Consider the following 12693-nt stretch of genomic DNA (forward strand, 5'->3'; position numbering starts at 1 on the left):
CAAACACTCCCAGTTAGTAAATCCCAGTTTAAAAAAAAAAATCTGTATCCTGAAAGAGCAACAAACATCAAACACAAATCTGAATAAAAACTAGCACTGATTTACCAATCGGAATCAGTATGGTACAGGATACTGCTGTCGCCGTCAGTCTATGATAGACTGGAAGTGTCTACATTTTTTTTTTGGGCCTTTAACCATTGTTAGCCACTATGGCATGTTACTGATATATGTTTGGAGTTAGGTTGCTCTTAGCTCACAGGGTGTGGACAACAAAAACACCGTTACTCTGAAACACAGTATTCATTGCATGACAACCCGTGTGTTCAATCATGTGAAATCGTGTCTGACAAAGCCATCCAAAAATAACTTTGGCATTTTTTATTGGGCAAAATATATGCAAAAATATTGAAATTCCCATTAAAATATCGTAAAGCAGACGTGTCAGCTCGGAGGAAATAGATGCACTTAACCAAGGTGCACAGGTTACAACACTAAAATGATCATAATTATTTGAACAACTTAACTGTTACTGTTACATTTACAGATTGCTTTCTATATATAATGTATATATTTATATATACACACACACGTGTGACTATGTACAGAGAGGACATGATGCTTACTGCTGTACACAGGGTATCTGTGCACTTGTAGGTAGCACGTAAACGTCCCTGTAAATTAACTACTGTACCCAGTAAGAATTAGTACATACCAATGGGCTACTCCCAGTGACACACAGTGTCACAAACATTATGGCATTGATTTTTTTCCCCTTTTATTTAAATAAAACTATTATATTCATACTATACATTTCATATTTTGTTACATTCAAGGTATAGATACAATTTGTATCAACAAGCAAAAGTCAATTCTAGACATTTGTGGCTTAGTTGTTTGCGGCACTTAGAAAGGGAGAGAAATGAAGCAACATTCTGGCCTTTAGGTTAATGGCAAGATGCTGATATTAGTCAAACTCTGTTATTGTAATAATGATGCTTTTATTTTTTTGATTGCCCATCAAAAAGAGTGTTTAAATGAGATTTAGATATCTCTAAATTGAAAAACAGTCCCTACATTTCTCCTCTTATATGTGCATCTGGGGAAAACAACCACATTGAACTTTGTTAAACCCACATGAGTGCTTAACAGTGAAGTTCAAGCAGTGTAACACACTGGTTTCCATACTAAAAATGACCTTTCTGGAATAATTCACATACACACACACACACACACACACACACATAAGTCTTGATCTGTGTGTAGTGGAGTGTAGCTCTTTAAACACAATTTTGTTTGGGCAATGGACTATATGTTCAGAATCTCATTATCACTAAGAAACATGTTTTTGAAATTTATAGCTGCACCTTTTATTAGTGACAGCAAATAAGAACTTGAACAAGTTGTTTTTTTTTCTTGAGAATTAAACTTCACTTCAAGAAAAAGGATGGCACGCAAACTTTTAGCCAAATGTCAGAAACAACCTTGACAGCAGCCTTGCAATCTGATTGTTTCACATGAAGAAACATTAGGCAGTTTGTTTCACCTTCTCATGAACAGACAGCCAGCCTAAAGTGGCCTTGTCTTTTTTCATGAAAAAACAAAGTCAGCAAAGCCCAAAGTTCATTTGGGCAAAACACATTCAACAGTATTTTTTTTTTCTTTATGTCTGTTCATATACCACAGTTGTACCTAAACACTATAAAGAAATCTATATTTTTAAAGCACCACCAATGAGACAAAGTCAGGCTCACATAATTAGCCCTGTTAAAGAGTAATACCACTCAGTTTAAAAATTCTTCTACTAATGTCATTTTTAACACTTTTAATAAATATACACGGTTCTGTGATGTTGTCAGAACTTGGTCTGATCGGATAAAACAGAACTTTCACACTTTTGAATTTTAGCTCAACATTATTTCCAAACCCTGTTAACTATCACTTATTTTTAAACAACTCAAAACAAACAAGATACTATGCTGTAAATTTGTAATGTTCAACCATGTGATTTATGGCAGGCCAAGGAGGCACCATTCCTAAATGCTCAAAATTAAGTGGCATTTCCCTTTAAATGCACTATAAGCATGACCCTGCTATAAGGTTGGCTTCATGTGGTGCAACAATGTCCATAACTGGACTGAATAACTAAATTTATTGCTGGTGGAGAAAAAAAATAAACATCCAATAAAAGTTTATGATTAAGAAGAGGGAATACTGGGTCAGCACAGCTCTTACCCCAGGACTGCTGAACTAAAATCAGACCCTGAGTCACGCTGTGTCTGCAGCAATTGCTGTCACTGCCATGAGGTGGTGACAAAAGCTCTGGACTGCTGCTCAAATCTGAGGAATACTGCAAGAGATAAGTTTGGCAAGATGAACTGGGGGTCACCCTGGTTAGTATTCAACAGTAATCTATAGGCCCACCTACGTTAACGGCCATGGTTTAACACTTCTCTGACAATCAGAATGTGAACAGTAAATCTGAATCTGCTCCTTTGTACAGGCTATGGCTACACGGACAGCCTTGTGCTAATATTTCTTCATCTAATTTAAGTTGCACCACATAAATTCATCCTTACGTTCTCAATGTCAAGGTGCGTAAATAAGGATCTAAACATCTTTTTTTTTTTTGCCATCTTTATGTTTTAACTGTACATAACTGTATAACTGTAAAGTACTACATGTTACATGTAGGATTTTCACAAAATATATCACTACTAGATGAGAGCACACTCTTGCCAGTAACCACTGGTTTTTGGCAGGAAAGGTCTTGAAATTAGAAAACTGAAAGCATCCTGAGAGCAATGTGCTGCAAGGCAAAGGCAGCCAAACCTTCCATGATCCTTGGAGACTGGCTGCAGGCATGTGTATTGTACATCTGTATATTAAGCAGTCCGGCCTCCCATAAAAAGCCATACAGGAAATTTCATCTCCAACATGCTTTCAAGCATTCACTTCATTTTTTTAATACACTTATTGAAACCCTCATACTCAAAAAAGATACCATATATTTAACTCACTCAAGCCTAACTGTTACAGCCAGATTTGTTTTCTGACAAATGTAACATCAGGTAAATATTCAGTCTGTTGCAGAATTCCTTGTGCAAACATTTAACTGTGATGGTAAACACCGTTTCCATCTGATACATCTGTGCGCGCGCAGAAAGTCACTACATTTACATGCACATAAATAACCAGAAAGTCAGTTGGAAACCAGTTTAAGGCGAGGATTTAGATGACTTGTTCAGATGCCCTGCATCATTATAATTTCAATACATTTTAACAAGAAGCAATTTTCCAATTTTTTTGTCTAATATAAAAAAAAAACCTGGTGTGTGACGTGATTACAATCTTGTTAAGATTGTGTTGATTGGAGCATTTAGGCAATGGTAGTGTAAGGGAAAGTATTGACTGTCACTATTGACTATAGTGTTTACTTGGATGTACCAATATTACCCTTTGCTAGGTTGCTACCACAGAGATTACCTTCCCATCCTTGGTTTCTGTCATACACAATGACATACGAACCTTTATGGGTCAGGAATCAGCAGGTAATTATCAAACAGATTAAGTGCATGTAATAGTAAAATAAATTATCCTGCACCTGAAGCCAAACTGCTCCACTAACAACTTGTCCATAGGAGCTACTTTTTGAAACAAAGATACTTTGAATGCTTTCACAAAGAGTCAGCACAACAAATTGGACAAATATATAAATAGGAAAACCCTGGATGTAGCATCCAATTAAATGTAAAAGGGAACTATACAGTACACCATAGGAAATATCTAAACACAGATGTTACTTCTTTTATACCAATTCAATTGATCCTGTGAACCAAAATGTAAAGTCGTGTAGAATACTGATACTATATAAATTCTGTCTTTTTGGCATTATTTAGCAGCTTAAAAATGACTTTGAAATAATGGCTTGTGTGAATATGTACATAAATATGTGCACTTGTGTACAAGTCAAATCTCTTTTTTGGCTTGCTTTGTGCACTGTCAAATTCTACCAAAATAGTAGCTTTGTTAAGTGAGGCTGAGAAAATATATCTCTTTAGATACTGAGATAGTGCTTTATATTTGAACATAGGAGGCTTCAATGACAGAGACTTTCACTGAAACCAATCAAACAATGACTGAAATGTGAGGTCATTCAGATATAAGGCCATATAAATGTCAGAGTTCATGCTGTGAGGTATACATGTACCTCCTTCTTACTTATCTTCAAAATAAATGCACAAAAAATACACACAAGAATTATTTACAGCAGAGGCAGACCTAAGCAAGGTTATTTATACTTCCATTGCACCCGAAACACTTTAGATGCCTTTCATAACACATTCACAGGACCTGAACAAGATCTTCATAAAAGCTACATGCCATACAAACGTGGATGTGGTCTTATGGCAAATCTAATAAGGCAAGTATGGGACATTGTGCAGTGTGTTATACTTCCTGTCTTGACAAATGTCTGTCATAACTATGAAACCCATCAGCAGGCAATATTAAATAAATGAAAGTAAACCGTGTAAAAATAATAATAAATAAAGGAACCATTTGTGAAATAATTATTTTTGTTGTTAGGTTAAGACCAAGAAAAAGTAAGACTTCCTAAAAATGTATACATGTTCTGCATGTCAAATGTGTTTATGTAAATTATGGGCTTCCTATATACCATGTAATTAAAATAATAATGTGGAAATTATTTCTATTGTCTTTTTGTGGTGTGTATCTTCTGCCCATCTTTTTTATATATATTCACCATAAATGCTGCTAGGCTGCTCCTACTCAGGTTGTATGAATGTGTTATGAAGCAGATTTCTAAAAATGTGTAACCTTATATCAGCTACACCACACTTCATATAAAAACTTTCTCCATGCTGCTTCATCTTGTTGATGTAAAATCTTGCCAGATTTCATGAGACAAAATGATTAACTCCTGAGGGCAGATGTTGCACATGCAGCAACATATTTCAAGTGCCTGTATTTAGAATCAAAATATGTTTTTTTTTCCCTTATCATATCACGTTTTAATATTCTGTAATAATAAATGCTCAGTGGCATGATCTCAGTTTTGTGACGATGACAGCGGCAAGTTGTTGTGGATCTGTCAGGTGAGGGTTCTTCTCCATTACAGAGTGGACTATATAAGCAGGAAAAATGTTACAAAGGTTTCTATATGTCTGATACTGGTGGTCTGGGATAACATACCGCTCTTGGTGCTCAGTTGCAGATGGGTTCTCCCATGGCGAGTTCCAGATTTGTTCCATTTTGTCTGGCATACTGCGGACCATCACCCGCTCACAACATGGCATCAAGCTGTTACTCAGTGGATATGAATGATAGCCATAGGTCTCGTTACCACAAGGCAGAGGGTCCCAGCTTGCATGCTGCTCACGGCACAGTGGAGGTCGCCTCTGTCTCATTGGGTTGCTATCATATAGTCTTGAATCTGATATGCTGTCCATGCGAGTCATACCTAAGGACCGTGTGGGTTGTGAGGACAAAGGTGGGAGGACATTCTGAGTTAGGGGATAGTCTCCAGGGCAGCTGGACCTGGCTCCCACGGCCGTGTGCTGGATATGTGGTGCTAGATGAGCTCCAGACTGCTTACGAAGGCCTTGCTTGGGTTCCTCTGGTCCGTAACTCTGTACCCTTGTCAGCACTTCATGACGAAATCCATGGGTAAAAGCTTGCATCCTACTCTGAGCGGGAGACGGCTGCTGCCCCTTCAAACTCTCCTCTAAACTACTGTCCACAGAGCTTGGGTACAGGTCCCCATAAGAGGAGAAGGAGTCACTGTTTGAATGGCTGAGGCAGGATTCAGGGCAGTGGCTGGGATTTCTCTGATACACATGCTCGTGCTCCATGCTACAGAAACTGTCAACATTATGCATGCTGCTCATGCTCATATTTGAAAAATCACTGTGCAGTGAATAATATCCATGGTCGCTTACAGAGTCATACTTTGGAAACTGTTCACTGTATGTTATAGAGGCGCCATGACTATTAGTGACTAAAATAGGAGGGTACTGTACACTTGACATGTGCTCCAGAGAACTGTGTGCAAACTGCAAAGAACCTGGCACTGGGCTGCTGGCTGATCGTGTGTTCAAGGCCCCAGCTGCATGGCTCTTGGCAGGCTGCATGGTGGGCACACTGAGAGCAGACACAAGGGAAGGCACTGAATTTGTCTCAGACTTCCTAACAGCGGACAGTGCCTCTGGAGGTTCACAGGCCACTGAACGAATGCTGGGGTCAGACTGTCGTTTTGGTGCCACACGTTTGGCCTCAGAGCTGCTCTCACCCTTTATAGGTGCTGGACCAATATCACATTTAGCTAAAGCCCCCTCACTCATTGTTTTCACCGCAGACAGTTTGGCAAAGGCTCGCAGTTCATCAGCCACAGACCGCTGTGGCTGGTTGACTCGCTCCGGATGATAGTACTTGCACTTGTGTCCATATGTGCACTTTTTCCCTTGTGTAAAGAAAGAGGCAAGTCAAGAAAATTGAACATCAACTTGTACTGACAGACGGACAAACATACAGTCAAGGAGAACTTACCATAGGGGCAAGGCTGCTTTTTGTGCTCTGGAACAACAGGCCGTTTGCGAAGAAAATTTTCTAAGCTTGGCCCATGTCTTCCCAATGGATCATCAGGTGGCATAAACCTAATTACGAAGTCATCCAAAAGAGATTCATTATTAAATGAACTAGTCTTCGATAATAACCAAAAGTGACTAAATGTACTATACCACAGCTAATAATAAAGCGTTTTGAATAAATACCAAGTTTTACTACTAACAGACTGCATTTAACATTGTATTTTGTCTGCTGTAAAAAATGCATTGTGGTTACTTACTTGTCATTGACAAAAGAGTACATTAGTAGACGCTCTTCTATGAACTTTTTCCACTCTGGCTTTTCATTTTGCAAGTCTCTGTAGTTGTCATTTGACACAATAATTCCATCAGAATCATAAGCCAGCTTCACTATGAAGCGATCATCATAGCAAACCACTCTCCTGCCTTGAACTCTCCGAGACGGGGTGAAAACCAGGATCTTTTCTTTCTCTAGCTTGCGCAATATTTCTTGATCTGAAAGAGAATGTTACTATGTTAGTTATGTAAATGCACAACAACTGGCTGAAAAACAGCTTCAGTACCTGTGATCAGGGCATCAGGTCTGGACTGCTCCTTTCTCCAGGCTGGGACAAACACAGTGATGTCTTTGTGTCCTTTCTCCAGAAACCACTCAACAGCAAGCTGGATACCACGGCAAGAGAATACCTCTTTGTTTCCATGGCTATAAAACAAAAACACATTATATGGAAAACTTAAACCTCTTGGAAACAGCATTCAATAGATGAAAATATCTCTATAAGACACAGACCATTTAAATATGGCTCTTACCTCATTGCCACATTCGAGCCATCAATGACGATGGGTCTGAGGTTATCATAAGTATCCACAGATTCCTCTTCTACTGAAACTTCCGGACTATCAGTCTCTTTAACACAGGGAGCCCGTGATATTGATGTGGCCATACTGCTGCATGGTTGGTTTTCAGGTTCTACTTTGTTTCCAAGCCGAACTAACTCAGCAAGTACATCGTTGATTAGTGCAGCAGCCCCCAGCTTGTTGAGTACTGCTTCCACCTGCTCTGCAGAATAGCCCAACTTCAAAGCAAATTCCATCTTGCTCTGGTACTCTCTGTCACTGGCAGGCTTGATCCCTGGTACCACAGTGGCCTCATCCTCACGCAAATCCTGCACAGTGCTACTCTGGGAAAAACTGGGCCGGTCAAGGCATGGAGAGCGGCAGAGCTGTCGGTGGGGTTTTGTGACAGCCAATGGCTCCCTCTTCCTACAGCTACTGTTGTTCACCTGAACCCTCTGGTGTTGCTGCTCTTCTGATTCGCTTTCTGAGCTGCTTCCATCCTCAGACTCATCAGTGGCATGCTGGGCCTCACTTGAGTCAATGTTCTGTTCCCTGCATGGGCGTTTTTCCATTTTGAGCTTCTCCACCATGGACCATGCTGTCATCACGTTCGTCTTGACACCTCAGATTTCCACCCCATGCTTCCTCACCTCCACCAGCCAATCATTCTCAATGTTTGACTTTAGCACTACAGGCTTTTGTAGGGCCAAAGCAATACGGTCTCCCCAAAGTGAGCAGGCAAACTATCAAATTATGTTATTCTGGAAGAGAGAAAAGAAGCAACATTATATGTAACATTAGATAAAACATTTGTATTTTTTTTTTATTTTGTTTATCCAACCATAAAGTGTTATGCATTGGTACTAGATATAGTTCTTACATTCTATTTGCAGAAAGCAGTAGTCTGCTACAATTTTACCTCTTTGTACAACTGCCTGTGTACTCTGTGAATGTTTCTCAGAAAAAGTGCCCCATTTGTTGCAAACCAACAACATCTCCACATAGGTGGGAAACACTGTTATCTGGGGTAAGTGAAAAAATTATTTAGACAAATGCAACATATTAGACACTTGCCCAAACAGCTGACTCTGTTGTGGTGTTTGCGGTTCAAGACTGCAGGCTTTAGTCTGACTGTCACTCCTGTTCTTGGTTAAATGTAATTAGTCACATTTACAAACCAAAGATTTGTAAAAAGTTAAGGCTAACTAACACTTGTTTGTCACAGTTGTTGTTGTTGTTGTTGTGAGAAACATATGGAGGACTTTAAAAGAAAAGAATGTTGCCAGGTACCCCCACTTCACAGGTAGTGTGGTAAAAGGCAGAATTCTCTCAAATTCCCTTCCCTTCCAACGTACTGATCTTAAAATGAAATCAGTCTTTTGGCACAAAATGTGTCAATGTCCTGCAGAACAATGTAAGCCAGACACACATGAGGTTAGTATATGAGTTAACATAACCTGAGACAAAGTGTGGGCTGGACAGTGCATGCCTGCGCCTCCAGCCTTCCGACAGACAATTTGGATTGAACACAATTCCTTAGGGAACAAAGCTGTGTTAAAGCAATGCAGGACTTGTGGAGAGCCTGCAGTATAAACCATACAACTCTGTCAACAGTTCTAATGTTTGTATTTTTACACATGCCTATTGGTGATCAAAATCATCTTTATGGCAATATGCATTAATAAGCAGATACACTAGACTACACTTCTCTCCAGTCTTGCAGAGAGTAGCATTCACCCAGCTTCGAGCTTCAAGAGGCACAGCCCATGATGTGCGTTGCTTAGCAACACAGCCTTGTCATCAGCTAACTCCTTTTTACCAGTCACGACTAACACAAACACAGCTCATCTCCTCTCTTCATGCAGCCAGTAAATGCAGAACACTTACAGATGCACTACAACTCTACATCAAAACTCTTGAGGCAGCATCTTTTGCAATAAAAAAATTATATTATTTAAACCTCTGTCAAAGCTGACTATAGACAACATGAAAATCAATCTGGATTCCAGGATAAAAATCTTGACCAAAGCATTTGTCTGACTTTTAGCACTGACTACTAAATATTAAAATGTTGATGCCAACACCATCCACAGATAATGACAGTTACCTTAAGGTTGATATTTCATTATCAGTGTCCGGTGTCATTATTGGCCCATACTCTCAATACTGATCACAATTTGTATGACAAGCATGGAGAACGAACTCTTAAATACTTAAAACGAGGTGAAAACTATGTTGAGACATGGTTGTGAAACTAGGATCAGTGACAGAAACACAGCACTAAAGCTCACACAACCCACTGCCATTTAAGTCATTTCATGGCCGCATCGATACATTTCTCTTCAGTCCTTTTCCCTCCACCTCCAGATTCACAAGCTTAGTCTCAGCAAGGCCTCCAGACTATCTGCACACGCAAAGCCTCGTGTAGATCGGTTTCATAGCAACAAGTGTAGCAGGCCCATGAAGCCATCTTTTACACTGCTAAACCCTACATAGTATCCAGCATGGAGCAGAAAAAAACTGCATTTATTGCCACATTTTTTAAATAACTAAAGTTACTGTGAGGCAAACCATCAGTATACTTTACAGAGGACGAAATCCATGTTATTGCTAACTTACGTGTTAATTGTGTAGATTTGCTAGATAAACATAAAACAGAGAAAACAGAATCACCACAACCACTTCTAATCCTCTGCCTATGAAAATAAATGAAATCTACCTTTACCTTGCTTATACAACTTCTGGTGAAAAACAGCTTCAAGTGGATGTAGAACAGCAGCATTTTTCATGAATATGCTCCAGCATAAAGCAAAGAAAATCACAATACACGGACCAAAGAAAAATAATTTGATGTTATTACTTCCCTGTTGACACTGATCAGACGATGGCACTATGCTCCTATCATCTGACTCATTAGATCAGTGACATCTCTGCTGCTACAAGTAGAAGACTGAATGCAGACTGATAATCGTTGCTCTAATCTTTTTTTGTTCACTAGTAATCTTACATGCAAACCACAAGGACACTAACAACTGACCCTTTTCAAGTAACAGTTCAATACAGATGACAGCTTTATGTTTGTATCCTGTGCTGAGCTCAAAGCAAAGAACAATAGATTTTGTGTATGTTTGCCCAGTTCATCATCTGATTATTTTTAACTGTCATAGCCACTCAACATGATCACATGCTGCAGAAACTAACTTTAAAAGTTCATGCTCCAAGCAGAAAGGAAGTTGTAATTTGGCAATCATTTTATTCAAAAACACATCTAAGCAAAACTTCATCTGCATTAAACTTCATGTCATTTCTCATCCTCCCTGTGCTTGACCAACTTTCTCTCTACTAATGTGGATTCTTTTTAAGTTCTGCTTAATTTGTTTATACCAAACCCAAATGTGTTCAGAGAAACACACCTCGACTACAATCCGATGACACACCTTTGGAAGGATTGAGGGTATTATGCAGAGCACTTAAACTGAGATGTGAGGATAGAAGTTGTTGTATTTTGCCAGTTTTTGCCTTCACATGAAACAAACTACATAAACACGCAACTAAGGTAAACCTTCAAAATGGATCCAGATGAGGGTGAACCAACTGGACCCTCCTGAACTGCTGAATTAACTTTGGTGGACTGATTTACAGCATTCACCAGAGGTCTCATTGACACGTCAATACAAGAAAACTGAAGTGCTTGGAATCATTAGCAACAGCATCATGAGTTCAGAGGGATGAAAAGGAGGAAGGTTAAACACTGTGACAGTCCAAGACATCCCATACTTACAATATACTTTTTCGAAAAACGTTATAACATGACTACTGAGCACGACGTCACCTTAGAGACTGAATTTGATTAGAGAAAACAGCTTTGGCACGCTTAGGCCTTGAGTTGCGTTTAGCTAAGCTAACAAGCTAATCTAACATTACTTAGCCAAATAGAGTCAACATATTAGCTTTATAAACTAACGGGCCTACCACGGTTTCCTGTGTTAATCAATAGTAAGAAAGCGAATGAACAATGTTTATTCCAAGGTGCCGCTTGTCAACCACCACTGGCTCTATTGGGTTAACGGTAGCAAATCTAGGCATAGCTAACTAATGTACAGCGTAAATAACCAACTCAGTAGCATCACATGCTAACTTAAACGCCTGTGTGCTAACGGGAATTAGCTTCAGCTGCTGAGCGTGTGCTAACATTTCTTGCCGGAATACTACAATAACTTGAGATAAAGTTGACGATCATTTTATATTCTAGACGTAGATGAAACAACAACAACGCGTCACGCATCTCTATATATTCTGTCTACATATATCACTGCTATCAATGACTTCTAACGGTGCTCATCTCACCTTGTTGCTGTCATCCTCCTCGCCTGTAACAGTTATGTTTTGCTGCCATTGGCGCTGTCGCAGTTTGCTCAGGGTTGCCAGATATCGCGAAGGAAACAAGTAGCCTAAACTGTGAAAAGACATCGGGGTCAAAACACCGGCACAAACGTGATTTTTTCACCCACAGCCTTTTAATCGGGCATTTATCAAGTCCTTCCACGACAGTGTGGAAAAACTTGTGAGTAGTACCGAAATATTTATTCATTATTACAAACCGGTATTAATACTAGAGTAAAAAGAACATCATAGAATCATGGATCCTAACTGGGCTGTATTATTATTTCTTGTATAAATGTGATCCATATTTATATTCAAATCAAACCAACAGTTATTTATTTAATCATTTATGTGTAGTCTGCATAGATGTTTTATTGCCTCGTTTACATTTAGTTGTGAACCAAGTGCGCTCCAATACTGTACGAGCGGAACCATCAATGCATCATTACACTCAAAATACTAATTTATTGTAGAATCAATAAAGTATGTATAGACACAACTTGTGGTGCTTTGTCTTCATGTAAAGTTAATGCTTGGCATGAGTGTAGCGCCCCCCCCACCCCAATCCTGATCAGAACACAGAGGAATGAAACAGACAATATGAAAATATTGTCTTGTCATGTTTATTTTTGTGTAAGGCAGTGTTCTACTCTGACGGAACAGTAACAGATTTTCACTGTAACTCAAACAATAACAAAAATGAGAACTCAAAAAGAATATTGTAATAACATTCTGAATACCTAATACAGTGTACAAATAGCTGAGAATATAAATACAAATTCTTTGACATTTGTTCATTATTATGCAATACAAAAACTACATTATCTGACAGACCTCAGATTGACCAAACATTATTTTCACAAAAAAAGAT

At 39.0% G+C, this 12693-nt stretch overlaps 1 protein-coding gene across 2 annotated transcripts; it reads right to left on the minus strand.

The window, feature by feature from the left end:
- Positions 1–33: 33 nt before the first annotated feature.
- On the minus strand, positions 34–11867 carry zc3h12b (zinc finger CCCH-type containing 12B). Of its 2 annotated transcripts, none has more exons than XM_028421249.1 (6): positions 11787–11867; positions 7413–8200; positions 7166–7305; positions 6863–7097; positions 6565–6671; positions 34–6478 (listed from the first exon to the last, which is right to left on the minus strand). In XM_028421249.1, the coding sequence occupies exons 2-6, from the start codon at positions 8042–8044 to the stop codon at positions 5055–5057; spliced, it is 2538 nt and encodes an 845-aa protein (XP_028277050.1). In that variant the 5' UTR covers positions 8045–8200; positions 11787–11867; the 3' UTR covers positions 34–5054. The 2 variants fall into 2 exon arrangements, with proteins under 2 accessions (XP_028277050.1, XP_028277051.1); XM_028421250.1 differs by lacking the exon at positions 11787–11867 and adding an exon at positions 10165–10256.
- Positions 11868–12693: the final 826 nt, after the last annotated feature.

Source organism: Parambassis ranga, chromosome 14, assembly GCF_900634625.1.
Source record: "Parambassis ranga chromosome 14, fParRan2.1, whole genome shotgun sequence".
Classification (NCBI taxonomy): Eukaryota; Metazoa; Chordata; class Actinopteri; family Ambassidae; genus Parambassis; species Parambassis ranga.

Coding starts and splice junctions, on each gene's coding strand:
- zc3h12b (XM_028421249.1), bottom strand. CDS start 8,044: ATGACAGCATGGTCCATGGTGGAGAAGCTCAAAATGGAAAAACGCCCA. Junction 7,098..7,165: donor ACCTGATGCCCTGATCACAG/GTACTGAAGCTG, acceptor ATTCTCTTTCAG/ATCAAGAAATATTGCGCAAG. Junction 6,672..6,862: donor TACTCTTTTGTCAATGACAA/GTAAGTAACCAC, acceptor CTTCGTAATTAG/GTTTATGCCACCTGATGATC.